The following is a 23,730-nucleotide window of genomic DNA, read 5'->3' on the forward strand; positions in this document are numbered from 1 at the left end:
ACAGCAGAACAATATATCACTACAGCTGATGTTTCTCCTTCACACAAATGGCATCCGAGTCATTTTTCTTTGAGATGTGTGAATGATGTTTGCCACCATCCATCATAAAAGGACATAATGGAGGTTGGGGAAGTCGGAGAGACTCGGGCACTCCAGGGAGCTCATTACTGGACCTATTAATCTGTTATTTGACCCCTGCGAGAGCACTCCCCAATCTAAAAAAGACCTATGCTTCCTTAATCCAAAGATAAAAACAAAACCTCCGCTGTGTCTCGGGGATCAACGCTCCAATTCAGACAACAAAGCAGAGAAATAACATCAATGCCTTAGATTGGTTTGTTCTCACTGTTAGATAAAAGCAACTTGATACAGTTTTTCTTCATCTCTCTGAGTGCTTTGAAAATGAACTCCAAGCAAAAGCTAAATTATTGATATTCAAGAGAAATCTTAATGTTGATGTCGGTGCTGAACCGCAGTGCAAATATAAAATGAAGCTGGAGAAACCGAGCGGGTGGAAATCAGCGTCCGGTAGACCTTTGTTATGACTGACGATGGAACCATGGGAGTGTCGGGTGGTGAGTGCTTACCACTTTCCCTTTAAAGACGAGTCCTCCTGCCATTCTGTGTATGCATCCTCCCTTCAGGGGTGATTGTCTCCTTGTTAGTGGTCTGCTGTTGAGCTCAGCACTTTGCCAAGTCAAAAACAATGTCATGCCTCGGAGGCCTGTGTGTCTCTCTCTGTCCTTTAGTGAGGCTTCTGCTCTGCTCAATTAAATTTCCCATAAACAGCAGACAGCAGACGCAGGTATCAACAGGAACTTCTTTCTATCATCATTCCTTTTTTACCAGACAGGCACTTTTACATGGACGTGTTTAATTACATTAAGTGAATGTATTAACCATGTCATGTCTCCATGGTTTAAAATATGTTGATTTCTTTGCAGCTTTTGCATCATTTGCATGGTTTCACGGTTAAATATTAGACACCAGGTTAGAGTTTCAGAATAAACTTGTCGAGTTAGCAACAATAATCTAAATATAGCTTGCTTAGAAATAATTTTTTTAAGCTTTGGACAGGCAAAAATATTTAATGTGGTAACTGTTGCGCAGTGGTCACTGTTTAGCAATGTTTAGGGAAAAGATTGTGGTTTAAGTAAGTACTATATAGTTACCTAACTAAAGCCCAGCACTCCAGACATTATCTGGGTGGGCTGCACACAAATGAATTTTTCACCTTGACTTAATGCAGACTTTTTCCTGCCAGCCTCCGAGTAAAATGTCTGCAAGAAGCCGAGGTGAGCCGATGTGTGAACGCAGCAGGTAACAGTCAAGAACACTCAGAGCAAGGCCAAAACCACAACAGCAAAGAAGTCTGCAAATTGGAGAGATGAGAAGATTCAGGAGATTCATTCTGTGAGGGTTGATGGCGAAATTGTTTGGGGCAGTCTGTCTGGACATAGTGTGTGCATGTGAGAAAAGGGCTTAAAAAACATGTTACATAGTAACTAATGTGCCTGAAGTTATTCAACCTCTTAAAAGTTGTCACCGCACATCAAACCCCGCTCTCCTGGAGGAAAGTCAAGTATTTGTTAGACCTTTCCGCCTCACATGACGAACTGCACTCTAAGTTAAGATTATTAACATTTTTATTTGTATAGTACCAAATCATAATAAAAGTTATCTCAGGACACTTTACAAAAAGAGCAGGCCTAGATTGTAATCTTTCTTATATTATTTAGAGGCCCAACATGAATCCACCGTGAGCAGTGCTTGGCGACATTTGACAACAGTGACAAGAAAAACTTCCTTTAACAGGCAGAAAGCTCGAGCAGAACCAGGCCCATGGTGAACACACATCTGCTTCGACTGGAAGGGCCGAGAAAGTGGGATCGGATTATTATTATAGAGGGAGATGCAGAAAGAGAGACAGGTGGATAGAAGCAAACAAACATGTCACGTGTTGATAGTATAGTGGAAATGTAGCCTTATCTGGAGGTGGTGGTGATAGCAATCAAGCTAATTGTCTCCATGTAAATACACTGCTGGTTCAACAGTTTGGCAGTTGGAAGAGCTTTAACACCCTATTCAGCTGCTGTAATGTGTGCCTGGTTATATTATTAGCAACCAAAACTAAGACGAATTTATTTAACTGCAAAAGCTAGCCATGTTGCAGAGAGACTTTTATTAAGTAAGTTACAAAGACTTTGTTTACACGAGGTTATAAGATGCGTCATAGGGAACGGATCACATGTGGACAGCACTAAATACAAGTGTAAACAACCTCCAAGACGCATTGTGATGGGATCACTCAGTCCTCCTGTTGAGGTGGCCTGAGACACATTTAACCACAAATCTTTAGCAGTTTAAATGGTAATGTGTCATAATGCCTTCCTAACAATATCTAAAGGGAACATTTGTAAACAATGTTGTGGTAACTGCCAGTGTTGGGGGCAACATGTTACAAAATATACCGTATCCAAGTACTCGGATTACTTTTTTGTTGTCATAAATAACGTAACACGATAGTTCTGCAATTCAAGTAATCTGTTATTTAGTTACTTTTTGTAAAAAAGAATCCCTTATTAGTAAAAAAAAAAAAAAATAGCTGAAAAATTGTTTTTCCCCAAAAGACTGTTTCTGTTTCTCCCCTACTTCTTGGCAGGTAGCTGCGAACCAGCAGAAGGTAAATACAGTATTGTCAGTACGCATGCGTAGCTAGCTTATTCAGCTAGCGTGATCGCAGAGAGGACAGCATGTACTTTATGGAAATATTCCTATTGTTTGGAATTTTTGGGTGAAAGGGACAAGAACAACATGACGGTGAAATATAAGTTGTGTCTGGAGGAGAAGTGCTTGTCAGCTGCAAAGAGCATCTGCAAGCTAAACACAGCTCCACAACACTGGTGGGACTAAGAGCCTGTGTTGTATTGTTTTCATAGAAATAGCTGTGCCTTATACTGTCTGCCTCCAGTTCACTGTGAGATTGTTAGCATAACAAAGAGCTGTGAAAGTTATATTGCGTCTGTCGTTCCTGTTATCAGGCTGCAGAGTTACGGATTATTGGCCATAAACTAAAAACCAGGTGGTAAAGACAAATTGAACCATCCCATTTGCTGCTGATTCACCTGAAAAACCACATTTTAAAACATATGTAGTTTGACATTATATCTGTGACGAGAGACGTCTTTTCATAGCTTACAGTGGATGTTCATGTTTTGGAGGTCATGAAGGGCTCTGTGCTCGGCAGCGGGTTAAGAAATGATGACACTGTGTGGACATTTCAAATGGATTCTCACAGAATCTTGTGGCTTTGATTTCCCCCTCAGATGGCTGCAATGAAAAGGACAGTTATACATATTTCAAGGCCCAAGGATCCACAAAGGGACTTAGGAATAAAGAGGTATGAACCTTTGAACTAAACAAAGGTCCATCACCCACATTTCATATCAGAAGTGCTGTGTAGCCCTTGTAAAGACGCGGATATGGACGGGAAAGGAGAGAGGGACCAGCATGCCCTTGCAGACAGGTTGTCTGAGTGTTGTCTGACTGTGTGTCCCATGACCCCCATCGTCCCCTATCCTCCATCTCTAACCCACACAGCATGTAGGTCTGCGGAAAAGCCTCCACACTATCCTCCATCTGTGGGCCTCTTTGAATCGGACCGGGGGCTCATAACAACAGGCAGTATTAGTTGCATTAAGTTGATTAAAGTGGTTGGCGGACACAGGCACTTGTGCTCTCACAATGCGAGATGAAAGAGCAGCGTGGCGGCCGCCCCTCTCCTGGTTGTCAGAGAATCCGCCTTTGCTCTCAGCAGAGGTCAACAAAAGACCAAATAAGACGAGAGTGAAAGCAATCGAAAGCTTCTTTGCCAAATGATCTCTAATTGGCCCTTTCTTCCTCGTGGATCAGTCGTAGGACGGTTGATAGGTGACAGTCGACTTACCCACAATTCTACCTTTAAAAGCTTTTCTTGAAAGTGGACTTCTTGAAAGAAGTGACCATTAGCTTCCTAAACTACAATTGTGGAGTAAAAACCCCTAAATTGAAAAATAAAAGACTTCCACTTGCTGAATTGCATCCATCAAAAGCAATATATAATTGAATTGCATTTATTTAATAAGGGGAAATATTGCAGTCAAAGGGAGCAAATGACACATAATTTTAAAAACAAGCTTCTGAGAATTGAGCTTGTATTTCTAAAAGAGACGTTGCTACAAAAACACAGAATCTGATCAGGATCTGACAGCACTTCGGTTTCATTTATGAGTGCTCGGCTGTAATTTATTCAAATAATTACGATGCCAGATGCCATCCCCTCTTTAACCATCAAAACAAACTACAAGCTTTGTCCCTCCCATGCAGCTGAAGAGGTGTCATGTGAGGCAAGCTTTTTCCTTTTCATTACAGACACCATTTGAGGAACGTGCCATATTCCACTTTTGGAGAGAAGTGGAGACAGAAAGTGACAGTATTGTTCTAGTATCAGTGCGGAAAAAAACAACAGGAAGAAAACAAACAAAAGCTTTGGCACTAAGGAGCTGTTCCAGGGATGAGAACAATAAAAAAAGAAGGCGAGGTGATCAATGCTGCTCGGGATTTTGATAACACATTGCTCATGCCTGAGACAAATGATGGAAATTCTTAAGGAGAGAGGGCCCGCAATCTGCCAAATCTGCTCCAAATTAGCCTTCAAGAACAGCTCTCAGTGTGCGCGCCGGAGCCGCGTGAGTAAATAAAGGGCCAGCATAAATTACCTTTGGATGTCAATCGTGATAGCGCACCCTGTTTTTCTTTTTGTTATCGTGTCGCCTATTCGTCTCGCTGGCGGATGACATGAAATGAAAGTCTTCTCTCTCTAGCACCACCACCAGTACTCAGAGCGCTTTCTGACACTTGAAAACGCTACGGGTTGGTGAAACCACAGCTGGGCCCCCACTGATTGGCTCGCACACAGGCTGCCACTAAACTTTCGCTGCTTGAGGAGTTGTCTGTGCCGGGACAGGTGGTGTTTATGCAGATGAATGAACACATTACTGTGTGCTCTTCCTTTTGGTTTAAACATTAGCGTTTCAAATGTGACAAATCAGATGTTCATCTCCTGCTATATGCAGCCATTGTGTACGCTGCTGGGAGACCTTTGTGTATGAATTCCCAGGACGTGTTTATGTGCACATCCATACTGTATGGACAACGCATACAGACTGTGATATATTCAAGGAGTTCTCCTTTAAAACCAGCATTCAGGCATAGTGGTAAGACTTATATTTCATGTGATATCATAGCTCCTGTACTGCATATTATAATGATAACTAGAGGCTAGCTTTGCACTAAATTGAGCAAGCTGAATGTATTTTTCATAGCGCAGCAGCTGAGAGGAGAATTAGCTGCTGGCTCTTAAAATGAGTATTGCAATTATCTCCCTATTATCACACATATGCTCTGTTATAATTGGGCCTCTTCCCTATAGTCATGTCAGAGCAGCGGATCAGGGACAGCGAATAACAACCTCTCATCGGATAACAACGTCTATATGTGCTGAAAACCTAAAGGTCAGACTATAAAAACACTCATTCTGTCTGTGTAGGTTTAGAACGCTTGTGATGTTCAACTTCCGGACACTTTAAAGACATATCATGTATATTTTATATAATATTCTTTTGTATTTTAAGGTTTATTTTATGTTCTGTAAGTTTCTTAAAAATAGGAGTACTGCTGCTTACCTGATAGTATATTTTTTGTTCTTTTCTATGTTCAGTATATGCACCAAAACACTTCTGATAAAAGGGTTCGCAATTATTTTCCAATAATAATCTGCCAAATAGTTTCTTGATTGAAGTGATTAATATCCAGTCTTTAAAATGACAGAAAATAGTGAAATAACAGTCTCCTGTTCTCCAACCAAGACTCCTTAAACCCCCAAATAATCATTTTATTATCACAAAAGACAAAATTCTGTGAATTCTTTAGCAATTTTTGGCTTTAACACATTCTTACTCTTTTTTAAATACCCTAAAATTTTTATAAGATGCACTTTTAATATATTTTCTTCATCTTAAAAATGTGCTGCGTCCTACATACCGGTGCAACCAATATACCAGTATATCTTGCAGAGAGGTGTGTTATTGTGTCACGGGGTCCAAGCCGTTACACCGTCTCCTATTTACAACATGCCGCAGTGCTGTTTTCCTCGCTGTTTTAAGTAATTAAAACGAACTTGATTGTTGCTAATGCTTCATGCTCCGTCATGATCGCCATTGCAGCCGCCACCCTCACAACAATCAACGTTACCGTAGGCTGCCAGCTACCGGTAGCTAGCAGGATTGCGATCTCGACATGGCGAAAACAGATGGTAGGCTGTAATTTGTGTGTGTTTTAAATGAAAATTAATTGAAATGGTGTTGAAATAAATAAATAAATAAATAGCTATAGGAAACCTTTTCCCCTCGTGGATACCCCCCAAAACAGACTGCGTCTTATATTCCGGTGCATTTATATTCCAGATTTTACGGTAGATTATCAGAATCGTTGGCTAATGGATTAATTGACCAGCTGTTTTTGGTATTATTCTCTTTGTGTGCATATTCTTCATTTAGCATTATGGCTGAGATCAGTGTCAAAATAACCAACATTATTAAAACATATATTAAATTATTTTTTGTTAATTTTATCATCCATTGTGGTTTTAGTCATCCTTTTGGACAATTAAAAACAAAAACATAATATTATAAAATATCACCATAATGTGGTTTCAATGAAAGCCGTTATTAAAGCATCACACAGCCCTTTTCACTGCATCCTTTCATGGCAAAGGTTCTTTAATTAAACTACATATAAAAAAGGCAGCAGAATTAACCTCCTAAACATGTTTTCTGTTGCATTAAAATCATAAAAGGAATCCAGCTTAAAATAAATGTACAATATTTTGCCAAACATAGATATGTTTCCACGGCAGCCTGCGGATGGATAAGAGCTCTGCTTGATGAGAACCAGCAGATTAGATGGGACATTTATAGACTGAGGCCACGACTTTATGAAATGTTTGCTCCACTTGCAGCGAGCTGGCTTTGTTTCTGCGACACTCTGTGCTGTGGGTGAGACACTAAAGTCCCTATTGTCTGAGTCAACTTGACCTGACCTAGCTGGTTAAGCTGAGGCATTGTGAACAGCAAATCGCTTCAACTAGGGGGGTAGCTGCTTTGTGTGGCTATGGGGAAAATAAGCTAATAAAAAGCCCATAGCCATAGTTAATGCAGAGAAAGACCAGTTTTGTCCCTGGAAAAGCTCTGTTTATTTCCAACTGCCAGTGAAAAACACAACCATTGTCTCTATGTGCTGACTCCCTTGGTGATCTGATCCTTCCTTATCCATTTAGCAACACTTTTAGCAAGTCTAATTGTTTATGCACACGCATATGTCCAACTTTCTCACCACTTTATGTGCTCGAGATACAGACATATGTCTGCATTATGCATGTGTTAGAAATTCAGTCGTTCCAATTCTTGCAGGAGATGGCAGTTGTGAAATATCTCGAAACACGGCACCAATCAACATGCATCCTGGCCTGCAGCCCGCAGCAGCAATAAAGTGGTGAGAGGGCCAGACAGCGCTTAGCACAAGCTCCTAATCACATTTCAGCACTCGGCAGGCCTGTGCTTGCACATCGCAGGTACTTGTAAACTCCTATCAGTCCTTCTCTTCACACCCAATGTTGCTCTCAATGTCACTCCTCGCAGAGCTGATCTGGAGACAGCTTTAATTTAAAAAAAATGTAATTAACTGTGCCACAACACAACCTCCAGGAAGCACCCGCTGCTTCGTCTGTGATTCCAAAAACAAACAAACAGTGTGATGGAAATGAGGTTAACAACATCAACCTCTATTTGTCGTATTGGAAAAATCAGATCCGGCTCTGGTCCTGTTTCGACAAGATTTTTTTTTGCAGCTTCTTTAGATTTTATTCGTCACTGAAACAGGAAGTTGATTGTTATTTACACGGTTCTATTTAAGAGTCACCATGGATCAGAATTTCATCGCTCCTCAATTACATAAATACACTGTTTGGCTAAATGTGTTTTTTGCTTGAATAATGACAAGCGAGAGAAAATGACAGCGCTTATTTACCTTATAAAAACATAAAAATCTGTCATTGCACACAATCATACACACATGACTGATCAACCATCAAAGCAGATTAGCTGGTGGTTAAGTCCAGGCCAGTCCAAACTTGTATGATTGTCTGGACTGGGCACAGCTCCTGTTTGTGGTCTCACACTGACTACTGAGTGGCCACAGAAGGGGGACAGCCTTTTTCTCCCCACAGGCCCACTGCCACCTCCTCATTTCCTGCTGGACCTCACCACCAGACACCTCCCTGCCTCTAATTACCACAGCGTTAGTTCCCGTTCCAGCAGCAGCTCGGTCCTCCCCCAGCAGCACCTTATCCCTGCAATGAACTGCACCACTAATTGTTCCATTACATCAACAATAACGCATCTTAAGAAGAACAAAAGATTAAAAAAAGACAGGAAAAAACAGAGGTAGGGACTAACTTGACATGCTAATTTTCATTAACCCTGATCTTTCGGTTCTTTCATCATCCGCCCTCCTCCCCGTCGTCTTGCTCATCCAGGGTGGCGAAGCACTCAAATTATCCACAAGCATTCCAGCTATCACTAATTATCCAAAGAGTTCCTCATTAGGCTATTTCAAATCCAACCTTAGATCAACACTTACTCAGACCTCGGGGATTCTTGATTCCCAGCAGCGGTTAAACAAACAATCAGTTCAAAGGATCAGGTATTCTACTTTAAGAGGAGGAAAAAGCCAAGGGTAAACAACTGCTCATTTGAAAGAGACGACTCCAGCGGCTCTGTGCCATGGATGCAGTCATCTGTAATTCTTTTTGCTCAAATACATTCGATCTCTCTCGTAATTTGGGTCATTAAGTTATGGAAAGGTCTCAATGCAAGGGGGCTAGCTTAGCCCGGACTAAGGCCAAAGCTCCCTACTGCTTATGCTCGCTGTCTTAAAGCTGCAGTAATCAATACTTTACATTAACAGTGGATCACATATGAGTGCTGGACCTACTGATGAGCCCACAGAAATTTCCGGCAGCTCACCACGGTTCTACAGCATTTCATAGCAACCTGAATTTTCCCGTTTTGGTTGAGACTCACCACCTTATGTTTAGGAGCTGCTTGTTTAATTTAAAAGCTCTAAAACATTGGTATGCTAGCTTCCAGGCACCAAATGACCAATGACAAACAGACAAGACAAAGTAAGCTGCTAGCTTGTCCATCTCGGAATATATAGGCTAGCGATGATTAAGCCTCTTGGGCTGACGGGTAATTTTTCAAGGCTTCCGTTGTCGTCAGCAGATAGCTGGCTAGCTGACATCGGATGTCCAAGACTTCCTGTTCTGTCTGCTGAATGATTGTTAATCCAGCTGGACTGCCAACTGGATTATTATCTGCGCTTATATGCAATCTTGTGTTTTTATAGAGATTAATAAAAAGCTAACTAGCTGAAAACCTAGACAGTCTGAAGATAGCCGTTGGGTTCCGGGATTACAGCTCTCAACACAGACCTGAAAAACATCTAACGCTTGCTTTAACGATACTACTCGGCTACAAATGCTAAAGCGCTTCCAACATCAAAAAACCTAGCTAGCTGCTGTGGATTCTTCATTCATTTGCAGATATATGTTTATAGAACTGACTAGCTCATGAACAAAGTGGACAAATGAGTCGCTAACGTGGAAAATATCCCTCATGAGTTGGTGGAGACCAAAACCGGAGCCATAATGGGAGTGACTATTGGACTGGGCTATGTAAACGCAACTTCGGATTTATGCTAACTTTGGTCCTTGTCTGCTTGATGTGTAAGAAGGCAGCTGTCTGCTAATATGTTGTGTGCTCAGGCTCAGGTAACAGGAAGACAAATGTACAGTGGCGTTTAACCCGTTGCCAGGCAACGACGGTTTTGCACACAGCTTGCGCCGGTTCATAGAAAGTGCCAGTTGGTTTTTAGCTAAAAGTTAGACATTTTAGCAGAAGCTACGTTTCAGTTGTTTTCACAGTTTGTGTGCGTCAATGATCACAAGTAAATGCTAATGTGTGTATTTATTGTAAAGACTATAGTTTCTGTTGGCAATTTATATCATAATATTGTAAGTTAACCAGCTGTTTAAGAAGCAATTAACAAGCTAGTTTATGTTAAATAGTATTTTTATCTATCCTGTATGCAGCCTATTTAGAAGTATTTCAGTTATAGTCTCTAATAGCTGCTTAGCACTGTTTATGTCTTATGTAGAAACCTTTTAGTCTATATTGTGAGGTTTATGTTAACTGTAGAGATGGCATAATGTGTATGTAGCTAACGTAGCTAGCGTGGATGTCTTGTTTCCTCTTTATTTAGAGCCACACTCCCACGTCATATTTTAACAAGAACAGTGCCTGTGCATCTGTGTACCTATAATTGAGTTAACAATAAATGCTCAAGGGAATCCCAGCCTCCCGTGTCCTGACTAGACGCCCCATATTGATGACTAAAATTCCCAACCACAAGAGCGTCATTACATGTTGCATCATATTATCGTCAAACGTTGAGTAAAGTAGCAAAAGAATTGTTACTGCAGATGTAATGTGGCTCCGAACATGGGGGTCAGGAGCCCTACAAGTGGCTGCAAGACGATGGAGCAGATATGGAATCAGCGAAATCGAAGCTGTGTAAAAAAATGTTTCGCTTTTTCTCTTATCCTGGTTTTTTTCGTGTAAAATGATGTTGCTTTATTTATTGAAGCCTGTAAAATGTTTCCATATAAATTAATCTAAGAGACAGAAAAGACTAATGACAAAAAGAGGTCAAAAGCTAAACAGGTTGGAAACCACAGCAGCTCTCGATAAACAGATGAAGCTGCTGAGAAGTTAAAGCAGGTGCAGAGTTCTAATACACATTATATTTTACATTTTGTCACTACTTTATATCCACTAGACATTTCAAGAATACTTGAAGTGTACGTTACATTGTCCTAAACACCCGTCCCTATGTACGTTCCTCAGAGAGTTACCGCGACTGTAACCAATCACAATCCTAACGTGCAGTAATTTCAATTGCCTCTCAGCCCCACATCCTCCCAGCACACTCCCTTAATGTCAGCGCTGCTCTGTGAAACACCACCAGAATTTGAGTCTGTCACTTAAAATATAATGCCGTCAGATCTGTTACTTTAACCTTGAAGCAATTAGCTGTTGCTGAGCCGTAATGAATCCTGACATCACTCCGCTGTGATGAAACCCCTAATTGCTCTGTAAAAATTGAAGCTTTTGACATCACTGCTGACAGACTTTTTTCTTCTTGGTTGTGCGGTCGCATGTGACGGCGCCTGGTTGAAACTTGAAAGGTAGCGGAGCTTCTCTGCCATCAGCTGTCCTGTCACTTGACAAAAAGAGAGAGGGAAACTGGCTGGATTTGCTGAAATGATGAGGCCATTTAAACTCTGATATGTCGCAGCTATACGGCATCATTCAGCGGGACGCTTGCAGATGTCCGTGCTAGTCTGGGCTCAGACGTGAGGTGGGTGTTCATGAGATGACGAGTGGATGGCTTACAGCCTCCGTGTCAACAAGTCAGTTACTCGCCGCTCTTAACAACCAAACTTTAGCAGTATTTTTAGTTAGGGGAGGTTTTTTTTGCACAAATACTTCCCGTCACTAATTGGTTCTACCAACACAGAGGGCAGAGGTAACATGTTGCCAGGTCAGAGAGCATGGCAACCCTGCGCACATAAGGACAACTGTGACTGATAGTTTTTATTCATTTAGTCATTCAGGCAAAGACACCTGACCTATCTTAGATGAATAGCCTCTGAATAAGACCCAGTAGTCCACTTTCCACTGATTTCCTTTTATCTAGGAGTATATCATGTTATTATTATCATTATTATTAATTAAACTCAAATTTCAAACTTAAATTTGATTTATAAAAAACACGTTTATGAACAAGTTAGACAAAAGATGCTAAAGTAAAATTCATGACAATTTGTGTTCAGACGTGTGAAACTGTGTAATTCTCTACAGGCTTTTGCTTTTTGCCAACATCATGTAATATTGCATCATACCTGTAAATGTTTGACCTTTTACATTACCTGTAAAATGAATGCTAATTCATGCTAAAAGACTGTTCAAAGATATTTCTGCTGCGGTCTTTTATTAAATTATTTGAGGGTGCCCGTGTTATATGGAGGAAAATACAGCGTGCAGCCTATATATTTTCAACCATCACATTCAAGCCCTCGGCTGCACCTCGCAGCATCATCTTGCAGCTAGAAGCTAGCACTTACAGCATGTTTAGGGTTTGACATTTGGAAAATTGGAAGCAAACCCTCAGATTGTTTTTTTCTTTCAGAGAGTGCTGATGATTGAAAAAATAGTCCCTGCTGAAAAATATCAAACCTGACCATCTAACTCCAGTTGTTCTCAGGATAGCTTTTATGTGTTTTGGACTGTGATCAGTCCATACTCTAACATAATGCTTGCATGTGTTTTAGTGGCATAAACAGCACCCCTAATATATCCATCTGATGCTTATATTCCAAAAGAAATGTGATATTCTGCAAACGCTGCTGGTCAAACGATTATTATGCAGAGCTTGAGATTCTCCTGCAGGCTCTTAATGAAAAGGATTGCAGTAACGTGCATCAGCACACAGGCAGACAGGCAGGGGAGCGGGACACAGCAGCTGTTGATTATAGTGTACAAGACGTATAGGAGAAGTTAGCGCGAGGATTTTTTTTTTTTTTTGGGAAGAAGGGGGTGGGGTTAAATTTGTGTTTAGTGAGTGATGTAGGAGATGTGATAATGAGAGGCCAAGGAGAGCAAGTGTTACCTCATTATTGTAATGAAAAAGATATCCCACCATTACATCAGTTGGGAAAAAATGGCAATTAAAGTGCCCAACAAGGTTCCTTGAGGCAAGAAGACGAAGAAAACGACTCTCTAAAGCCCATCTGTTGTGGATAATATGCGCCATGTAAAAGAAAGGCCTAATCCTCTTTATTCAAGTCTGCTGCCCTTTTTTTCCAGCACTGATTCTCTTTTCTCAAGTATCACTCATCTTACCAAAAAACTCCGTTTGGCCTCAGCAGCGAGTCTAAATAATAAAAACACAAATATAAACAGATTTAATTCTCTATTTTCATAGTTTTCTAAAATATTTAACATGTTGCGTTTAGATTCTGTCGAGTTCTCGCATTTTAACGTCTTTAAACCAAATCCAGCACGACTTAAAATAATGTTAATCATACTTTTACATTTATTTCAGCTTTGGCCGAGTCCATAACAAATGCAGAACATGCCAGGAAGCCTCGAGCTGCCAGTTTAACTCAGCCTCACTGTGGCCCACTTTAAACTGACTGAAAGCTGCTTTGTGTTGAGCGATACATTCGCCGAAATGCTTGAAAAAATAGCAGGAAAAAAATATAGCAACGCCCAAAATTACCAGGTAGCACGAGCAGGCAGCAGCCTATTAATTCAGCGCTGCTGTATATGGCTTAGGCTATTATTAATGAATTGGAACAGCCCGCACAACCGCCGACACCCCCACCCCTCCCACCCGCAGAGTGCAATAAATAAATAATGCTGCAGAAGTCATGCATATGAACAACATGCGTCGGCACTATACTGCAGTAATGGGCACAAGCTGTAGGGTCAATATGGTAGGCTAATATTTTTCAACATTGGCGATATAGGCCAGAGATGTTTTCGCAGTAATTTCCAATAGTTTACAAGGCCATGAAGGAGCGATTCATACCGCAACAGTCTGACGTGCTTTATTATCCATTTAACGAGAATGGATGCTGTAGTTAGTGTAATTAGTCTGAGTGTACTGTATGAGCAGCGCCATAATTGTGCTGTGAACACTCGAGCCAATAATAATAACTATGGTCCAGGCTATTTAGTTAAATGGAGATAACGCATGTAATGGGTTTAATGTGTCCTTAAAGGAGATGTCCATGCAGGCTGCAGGAAGTGAAAGGAGCGAGACTGTTGTGCACTAAATGACAGAAGAAGTGTCCATGCAGTGAATGACAAGCAGGCGGCTTAAACAGGCATCATTAACATGTGTTCAAAGTATTAAGAAACAGATACACTTAAGCCTGTGTTTACTGGCAAACTGTTTGCTTTTGGCTGTCTGAGGTTTTTGTACACGACCGCTCTGCTTATACATATTTTAAAAATCATACTCTGAACGCGCATTAAAAATGCAGCAGTGTTGTATTTTTGCTAATATAACCGAAATTAAAATACGAGCAACCATAAAAGGCAAAAGGCGCTCATAAACTCGCCAAGATTTTATGTAAAACAGATATAAAATAAATGTGAATGTATACTGCAGGTTTGCACGTGTTCTTCATTTTTATCTAAAGCAGCAAAGGTCAATTTGGCTCACTGTAATCATGTTCAAAGAAGAGAAACCCAAACAAACGAGCCCCGAGGCGCTAATTCACACGAACAGCCTCCCCGCCATATTCTCCGGGGTGCGCGCTCAGAGGAGGCTAAATAAAATCAAAGTATTTTGATAACATTTAATTTCACATCCGCGCTGTGTTTGTTTAGTTTTGCTCTTTGAGAAGCATCTTGCCATAGAAGAGACACACTAAGAGAAAAATGCCAGGAATGTAGAGATGGTCACCTTTTACGCACAAAACATCAACAATTATATTTGAGAAAAGGGTACCAAATTACGCAAATGATTTTAGACTGATGCAAAAATTATTGTGATACTGAAAAACACCATAATGTGCATTAAGGTCACTGGAGATTATTTCCCCTCCAAACTTCCTGAAACAAGTTCACCAACGGCTATTGGTTATTGAGAATGAGCAGATTATCTGCAGGTTTTTTTTTCTTGCAGGCTTCTCGTCCTGATCCTGCGCCTGATCGCTCACGCTGAGAAATTCAGGCTTATTGTCTGCTGCGCTCCCAGGGAACAGCTGCTAAGCCAAGGCCACATTCCCAGTATCCCCGACTCATCAAAACCATTCAGCCCAGCACCAATCAGCTGCTGCGCATCCATATGTAGATGTGCTGGTAAACATGAAAATAAAGGCGTGGAAAAGTGACCTTCAGACGTTTGAAACTAAATGATCTTTCTAATCTAAAGAGCATATGGTTGCATAACAAATTATTTATGTTGATCCCTTTATGTCATAAAAATATGTCAGTCCAAAGAAAGAATGTAGCTACTGGGATTATGTGGGTTAGACACCACGAGGCCTATAAACGTGGTCCAAATGTCGAATCGTGCCTACAGTTATTTAAAGTGTAAAATGTGTTTTTAATTAAATAAGAGCCACAAAAAAGTGGTAAAATATTTTTAAAATATTATTAAACTATTTAGAGACTCATCCAATAATTGGATTGGGATTAAAAATCTGCATCTGATAATTTGTAAGATTCTTTTATTTTGAAAGTTTGCGTAAAAATGGAATTTAGACTCAATTTAAAATAGAAACGTCTGCAATTGAATTAGTATCATTACTTCTTTATTCATTCCGTTCTTCTCCATCTAATAAACTTTATAAGTTTATTTGCTAATGTAAGTGTATTTGTACAAAAGACAAACAAACAAACAATCAGACATGAGCAGTCCTGTGTCTGTCTCGGCCCGGACAGAGAGAGTCTTTATAGGACTGCGCTTTTAGGCTATTTGGGCCTATATTAAATACCTCCTTTACTTCTGTAAAATGTCTTTAAATGTGTCTTTTTGGGGGGGAAGAAAAAGTCCTGCAATGTGGATCCGATGCAGTTACTCACATCACGTCTTCAACCAGTTTGTGGTCATCGTCTTTTCTCGTCTTTTTTCGTGTTTTATCGCGGGTGTGGTGTGCCGGACATGGGGTTAGAGAGGGGGTTTAGTGCCGGTTGCCCCCCCGGCCCAAGGCCATGAATGAGCACCCTCGGGACCAGAGGTCTCTGGAGGCTGGGATGCGGCGCGGAAGGAGTCCGGTACATACTGCTGTACATGGCTGCGGCCGCCGCGGCTGCCGTCGTGCTGTCCACGGTGCCCAGCAGGCTCGGGTGGTAGAAATATGGCGACGGGAACATTCTCTGTAAGGCCGAGTAGTTTCCTGCTTCAGCCAGGAGCTCTAATCCCACCGCCGTTTGCCTCTTCCACTTCGTCCTGGAAATCAGATCAAAATACAACAGATGAATTATTTAATCACTTCGCTCTCTCGCTAATTCCCCAAACGCCCCTTTAATTGGCATGCAGAGGCCTAATTATCGCACGCGCCGATTTATGGTTAAGGTTTAATTAGGCAAAGGAAAAAAGTAAGAAATATCAGGGTACTAGTCTGAAGTCTCCTCAGTGATGTGCTTTGGTCCAAACATATCAAACGCCTACTTTTCTTACACCTGCTCACACAATTATTACAGGCTCTGTAATTCAGTTTTCAAATACACTTTTATTTTGAAAAGTCGCCTGTTAAATGTCAATGGTCTGCTCATCACAGACTCTTAAACACAAACATGTTCAGTAGTGTGCATTAACAACATGTGGAGAAAGAAAAATATTACATGACGCTTCCAAAAAAAAAAATCATCTCACAGTCAATTTACTGTTTACAATATTGTAGGCATTCGTGACGCTGCGCACGTGCGAACAAGCGAGGAAAAACTGACACTGACAGAAAACGTATAATGTAATCTTTTTCTCCAATTTTCACCTGGACATAAACCAGACAGGACTCTTATTTTGAAGTGTGCGGAAATTTATTCCGGATATAAAATTGACTTTTTTTTTAGTTTAATAAGAATTAAAATGTAGAAAATCGCCGGCCCTGTCTGATGATTCAAAGAAAAGTTTTGCACGTCTGCAGGAAGTCAGACATTGAGATTGCATAAATAGAAATTGCATGTAAGAATAGTTAACAAAATAAAGGCCTGTCAAACGTGTGAAATGTAAATATGACTAAATATGTAGAAACTTAAAAATAAGTATGTAGAATAAATTTTAAATAGACAGAAATCGTTTATCCTTAAAGGTTTATTTAGTTGGTGATTGTTTAACAATTCTACAACTCCGTAAATATGTTTAGATATTTTTTTTTAATTGTGAAATATTCCAGAGCGTTTCCGGTTGGTTTTAAAACAGCTGACATGGTGCTTTCTTCTTTAAAATAGTTTTCTACAGGACAAAAACATTGTTCTTTTGTTGCACCATTTTGGACCTTGTGTGTGTACTTGTTGTGTCTGCAGTTAATGGCTCGCTGAGTGATGATGCTTTTGGTGTCCTACCGTCTGTTTTGGTACCAGGTCTTGACTTGTGTGTCTGTCAGGTTGAGAGCCGCGGCCAGGTCCATGCGGTCCTGCACGCTGAGGTATTTCTGTCGCTCGAAGCTCCTCTCCAGCTGGTTGAGCTGGTGGTCGGTGAAGGCTGTCCGTGCTTTGCGAGGCTTTTTCGTGCGCATCGGAGGACTGTCTCTGCTGCTGGAGATCTCTCGGTCTCCCTCTTCTTTAGTCCCTGGGCACAGAGCGAGGCGGAGGGGTTAGACTAAATGTGAGCGGTAGGCCTGCTTGTCTTTACTTACTGCACAGAATGTGATTCATTATCCCTTTCCATACTGGGCCCATAAAACAAAAACAAAAAATACCCACATGCCTCCAGACAAACTTTCCCAAACTTGTGTAGAAATACTTCATTAAATCGTTGAACTCGCACGTGGCACAGAAGAAAACAATAAAAGACATTTGTGTGAATTTGTCACTTGAAGTTTTTTTTTATTCTTTTCCTTCAGAAAACGAGAAATCAATATGTCAATCCATCTCTATTTGTAGCTGTGTTTCAGTGCTCCATGATCCCCCCTCCAGGAAGAACAATAATCTCTCTAATTGACCCACTAGGGAGGCCTCGCGCACGGGGAAAATCACCAGGCTTACATCTGTTTTCACATCTATTAGACTAATAAAGGAGGCTGAAACTCAGACAAAGATTCAGACACAGAACATAATTCATATTTGTATTATTTGTATCATAATAATAATTATTATTAGCCTGCTAACTCCATTATTTTTCTGCTCAATATTTGGTTTTGTCGGCTACATTTTCTGTAGCCGGAAATAATTTACTGTAACTCTTTTTTTAGTAAACAAACCTACAACAATCCTACATGGCGCCTTCTGAAATAAATAACATTTTATGTTCACTTACCGTTGCATTTCATTTCACTCTGTATGTCGTCTCTTTTGTCCAACTTGCTTCTGTTTTCGTCTTGTTCCAACTTGGGCCTGAAGCCGTCCGGAGCCGTGGCACTTTCTGGTTTTGGCGTGTGATGTGGTGAGGATACACTGGTGCTGTAAGGTGCGCAAGCTGCCAGAGGTTTACTGTCTCCTAAAATGTCTTTGATTAGAAACGAGGAGGTGGCAGTCCTCGGGGCGCAGCCGGCCCCGGCGAGCGGCTGTTGCTGCGGCGACAGCGGCAAACTCTGCGCCTGGTTGTGGAGGTGGTGGTGATGCTGAAGGCTGTCCTGGACCAGGTGCGGATCGGCAGCGTGCTCCATGGTGACCGAGATGGGGGATGAGGGGGCTGTTCCCACAGTGTCTATCTCCGAGCATGGTGACGGGGTCGCCTGGCTCCTGAAATCCGCTGTCCTGCTGTCGCCGAGCCGAAAGTCTCCGTTCATTAGCACGGGGTTACCAGAGTTAGACGCGCCGGATAAAATAGTGTCTATCCCAAAACTCGACCCGCTGGATGCTTCCATGTTAAGAAAGGAGAGAAGAAGCCTTCATAACAACAGTGAGACGCTTCTCCTCCGATGTGAAGAAAGTCAGCAAAATTAACTCGGAGGTAGAAAAAAATTAAAAAGAAGAAGAGTTGACAAATAAACCCAAGAGAGAAACAAAATCCACGTTTAAAAGCGGCTCACGCAGCCTGTGTACGGTCCAAGATGTTACATTCAGGGAAAATGCGGAAAAGCAAAGTGTGGGTCTGCGTAGTCCACGTCGCTTTTTGTGTTTGGATATTGAACTTTGTGTTAAAAGTTGAGGCGTATAGAGAGATATACATAGGGCTGACTCCTCGACATCAGGCTCCCCCTTTTTGCTGCTAATCGCTCCAGTGTTGCTCTACAATGACTTCCTATACTGACGTCACGGCCCACGGCGAGGGGGAATTAATATTTTCTCCTTTATAATAAACACTCGACGCCTTTTCTCTCCTCACCCCCACCGCCTCCGCCTCCCCGCGCTGCCATTGGCTCACATCCTGACCGGCTCCGGCACCTCACCAATCAGGGAGTTGTTTCTTTATCGAGACAGTTCAAGCCAACCATTGAATTGAGTTTAATTCCAGAATAGCTCTTTTTTTAAAAAGCTGGGAAAAAACAGGCATGTGCTTTAAGGCCATGCTGAAAATAGTTTTGTATTAAATACCCGAGCTACGACCGAAAAGACAGAAGTGGGAAATAAAAAAGACGAGCCTAAATAATGAGCTTTAAATTATTTGGTTGAATATAACTAAAAGGCAAAAATCCACAGTGGCCGTAAAGCAGCTCTGTGCTAGGATCAATTATAAATGTCTAATTCCTTTTTCCACACATCATTTAAATACTGCATCACTTCAGATTATTTAACCATCTTGTTCAACTTTTCAAAGCATATAAGATGTGTGTAACAGTTTAAACGGCTCAGCTGTTGCCGTACTTCAAATTCGTCAGATTTCAGAGCAGGTTTTGAATTGAAAAAAATCATTTGTAGAAAATAATGGAAAATGCGTCCATGCTCGCGTCCTGCACGCTGAGCGCTCGCGGTGTCAAGGATGGCATCTATCTTTATAGATATATTCTCAGAGCCGCGAGGTCGGCATATTTAGGCACGAGGAGGAGTGCTGGTGACTGTCATGACAGCGCATCCCCTTTAATAACCATGTCATCCTAATTAGTAAAGTAATTATGAGGTGCTAATGAGCGTTCAAAGGTAGTCGGAAATTCAGCACTTTTTCCCCCCGACGTGGATTTGAAGGATATGGAGGAAAAGTGTGCGGCGCGTGCAGCTGACAGAGTGTGCAGGGAGGCTGTGTTCAGACGCTCCGGATCATGCGTGTTCGTGGGGAATGCCACTTCCCTCAGAGAGGTGAATGCACGCTCGTGCTCGGACGTGATCTTTTTTTTTTTTTTTGCAGATCGATTTTTTTTTTCTCTTTCTCCTCAGCCTCCGCACTTCTCCGGAATTTGAGGATGAATCATGCAGCGGGGTTAGCTTACTATTATTATTATTATTATTATTGTTCTATATTTTCTTCTCCTTCCTCCCCAGCAGGTTGAGGATGACGATGGTGCTGATGTGATCACTGATGGAAGCCGGATGAAGATTTTATGCCGGATTTGTAGGTTTGTTATTTATTTATTATTCGATTTCTTATTTACAACTATTTAGGTATTAATCAGGATTTATTTTATATATTTTTATTGTTTTATTCTATGGGGATTTGCATGGAACGCATTGTCAAGAAATTAGTTATACAAATTAGAAACAAACCGTTCTCAACGTAAACCCTACATGTGCTTTGTTTATAACTTATTTATTGTCGAGTTTGATTTTTCTTTACACTCGCGCACCAGAAAATAAAAATGTTAAACTCTCATTAATAAGTTCAACGCTTTAAATTAACAACAAACTGTTGGTAAATAAAGTTAATCAGCAAACTGGAGTTAAAAGCTACAATCTTTCTTTTTTTTGATTATTAACATGTGCAGAAAGGTTCAATGTTTTGAGTGTTATTTCAGTGAAATTACAAACGGTGACCGTTTTTTATCCTAAAAACAGACGTGTCCGTTTTCTATCAGGCCGTACAGTGTCAATTAAATATTTCAGTTAAATGTCCTTAAACGTAGCAGAGGCTCGAGCACCGGAAAAGTAAGGTTATATTTCTCTAACAGTGTGAAGTAGTGCAGAAGCCTCCTGTCAGTGGATCTGAGTCTCTCCCGCATGAGACGCACGCACAGTTTGAACAGCAGGCGGCGACAAAGCGAGGCCACAGCCTGCAGGAGGAGAGAGGACCAGGCGCGAGCTGAGGCCTCAGCTGCTCTGTAATAAGCTGAATGACTTCACATTGCAGGTGATCCACTTGATTTGAAATTAATCCGGATTTAAGATAATTATCAACCAGCCAGCCTCACTCTAAAACAAAGTGACAGTCTCAGAAACAACAACGTGGCACAAATATAAAGACACGAGCTCCACACACTAATTAGAATATCCTGTCCTCATGTGATCAGGCCTTTTCTGAACCTTCGTCCCTACAAACCGCTCGGATCAGATCAAAGTGATGCCTAAACACGTCAGTCAGTGTGCGGGGAGGCACGCGGGCTGCGCATCAACCGCAAACAGGAACAATCAATCGCTTTATTAGGTTTAAGGCGCCGCAGGAGCAAATTGAACGCTACCAGTTAGAGTATCGTCTTATTGGCCTCAGCTGATGGTCGATGATGGGCCGGTGTAACACTGGCTGGCACCATATTGATTCTCTGGCGGCTTTGCGTGGAAGCTGTCACTTCACCGCTGGCGACCTTTAGGTTGCACAGTTGCAGCGTTTACAAAAGGGACACCCCGCATTTAGACTGTCAATCACCGCGCGAGGGACGCGGGAGCGGCCGGACACGCGCACAGAGACAGTGAAGTTTATTAAATACACAAAAAGGCTTTTAATAGGTTCAGGGCTCTGTGATACACGTCACGTCAGTGAGTCACACAGTCATATGAGCCCGCCTTAATGAACATTACAGGTTCATTTGTTTAATTACACTGTGCGTCATAAATGCAGCATCCAATCAGGAGAGGAGAGAGATTATTAAGACATTTGCTGATTGGTTATGATGTGATTATGCAAGCAGAAATATTATTTGTTATTGGTTTCAGGCAGTTTATTATGAAGTATTTAGCATCCAATTAAAAAATATAATTATGCTATTTTTTTCATTTAATTTAAGTAAAACTATTTTATATTTTCTTTTAAAATTTCAGGTCAGTAAAAAGCTGAATGGTCACTTTTTAACAGGAAACAGCAGCAACGACAAACACTGTTACTTATTAGGACAATATAAATAAATTAATCGACTTCTAAAAGGAACAAAATTGAGTTTGTAATTTATTTAATTTATTAAAGAAAAGATAATAAAAACAATTTATTTCAGTAATTTATTCTTCAAACTGAGACATTAAATGTGCATGTTGTGGAATTAGGATCATGGAAGATAATGAAATTAAAAACAACATTTTAACAGAAGTTTTATTTGGTTCAGAACTATCTGGAGATCATTGTAATGGATTTAAAAAATCACATTTTAAGTAAATCAGCTCAGCCCAGTTTTGACTGCTCTTTACACTTCTTCTTGCTAAGCTGAAAAGTGCAGGATCATGTGCAGGGTGTGTCTAATGTCTGACTGACCATCCCATCAGAGAGGTGTCGTCCTTGACAGATGGTCGGGGACTCGCACTGATTAAAAGCTGCAGAAGGACAGGCTGTCTAGCGGTATGTGTGAAGTCAGAAGATCATTGCTGCCCCTCAGTGACTCTTCTGTTTGGTGGTCATTGTTGAAGCAGGAGAAATGCATTTATTAAAAAAGGAAGTAAAAAAAAAAAGTCTTTGTGCAGGAATATGGGGCGTCTAACCTCCACCATGTACATCCTCTGCAGGATCATCCACAACCCTAAAAATCAAATCCTTTAAAATCCGAGAACCATGTTGGTGCAAATCACTCTGTTGCAACGAACACTCACTTCAAGCAAGAGAAAGAAAAGTGAAAATGAACCTGCGTGAAAATTCTTCCCCCGACTTTAAGACCATTTTAACACCTGGGCACTCTGAGTTATCGTGTGTTGAGTGTCTGGCTCAAGCAAATATCACACACTTTATCTTTTTTGTGTGTTTGCGTCGTTCCTGAGAGGTCGAGCCGCTAAGCCGAGAGAGGAAGTGTGGTTTTAGAGGGGAGCCGGTGGAAACAGAAGACTTATTTGGATGGTTATAGCACGTCATAAAATCTGTCATTATCTTATAAGAACTGGTCACTGGTCCACTGGGCATACTGGTCCAAAGCTGCACATGATACGTGTACATGTTGTGCAGCAAGTGGTCACTAAACATGTTGTGAAAGCGAATTCAGTGAGAGCATCTTTGCACATTTATCAGTGGAAACACTCATATATTTCTTAGATGTTTGGGGCAGAAAAAATTATGTCTACAGTGAAAAAAGAATTCTAATTTCTCTCAAGTTTGATCAAGTTTTGTGCTGTGAATAAAACTACGATCTCAGCTGTTGGCACTTTTAGAGCGATTCTCACTTTGAACTGTGACTTTAGTTGGATGAATAAATGATTGTTAAGTTTTCTGCATCTTTAAAAATGACATGTTTTAAGTGACTTTTTAAACAAATCTACTTGTAACGGCAGACCTTTACACGCCTGGAATAATTGCCCTGTACTCCAACAGGTTCGGAGGTGCACTGACAAACCGAACCTGACTTCCTGACTTGCAGGTGTCTTTGTTAGATCGATACTTGAACCGAGGCAACAGTTCTCAACTCAGACAAAGTTGATTGAAGCTCAGGTGGAACAATCACTTAAGTTTACATCAACTGGAAAATAATTTTAATTTGAACTCAAAGTGTTTTGACGAAGTCTGAATTGAGTAATTCAAAGGACAGATGGTGTCAAACTAAAAACCCAATGCAAA

General features: G+C 41.0%; 1 protein-coding gene across 2 annotated transcripts; it reads right to left on the reverse strand.

Moving 5' to 3' along the window:
- Positions 1-15,561: 15,561 nt before the first annotated feature.
- barhl2 (BarH-like homeobox 2) lies at positions 15,562-19,038 on the reverse strand. 2 transcript variants are annotated; one of them, XM_069680275.1, is made up of 3 exons: positions 18,214-19,038; positions 17,301-17,517; positions 15,562-16,185 (listed from the first exon to the last, which is right to left on the reverse strand). In XM_069680275.1, exons 1-3 carry the CDS (start codon positions 18,761-18,763, stop codon positions 15,873-15,875), a joined length of 1,080 nt encoding a protein of 359 aa, XP_069536376.1. In that variant the 5' UTR covers positions 18,764-19,038; the 3' UTR covers positions 15,562-15,872. The 2 variants fall into 2 exon arrangements, with proteins under 2 accessions (XP_069536376.1, XP_069536375.1); XM_069680274.1 differs by having other exon boundaries at positions 17,301-17,526.
- Positions 19,039-23,730: the final 4,692 nt, after the last annotated feature.

Source organism: Semicossyphus pulcher, unplaced genomic scaffold (genome assembly GCF_022749685.1).
Source record: "Semicossyphus pulcher isolate SPU_LCO1_2020_fin unplaced genomic scaffold, fSemPul1.0.p SCAF_4, whole genome shotgun sequence".
Lineage (NCBI taxonomy): Eukaryota > Metazoa > Chordata > Actinopteri > Labriformes > Labridae > Semicossyphus > Semicossyphus pulcher.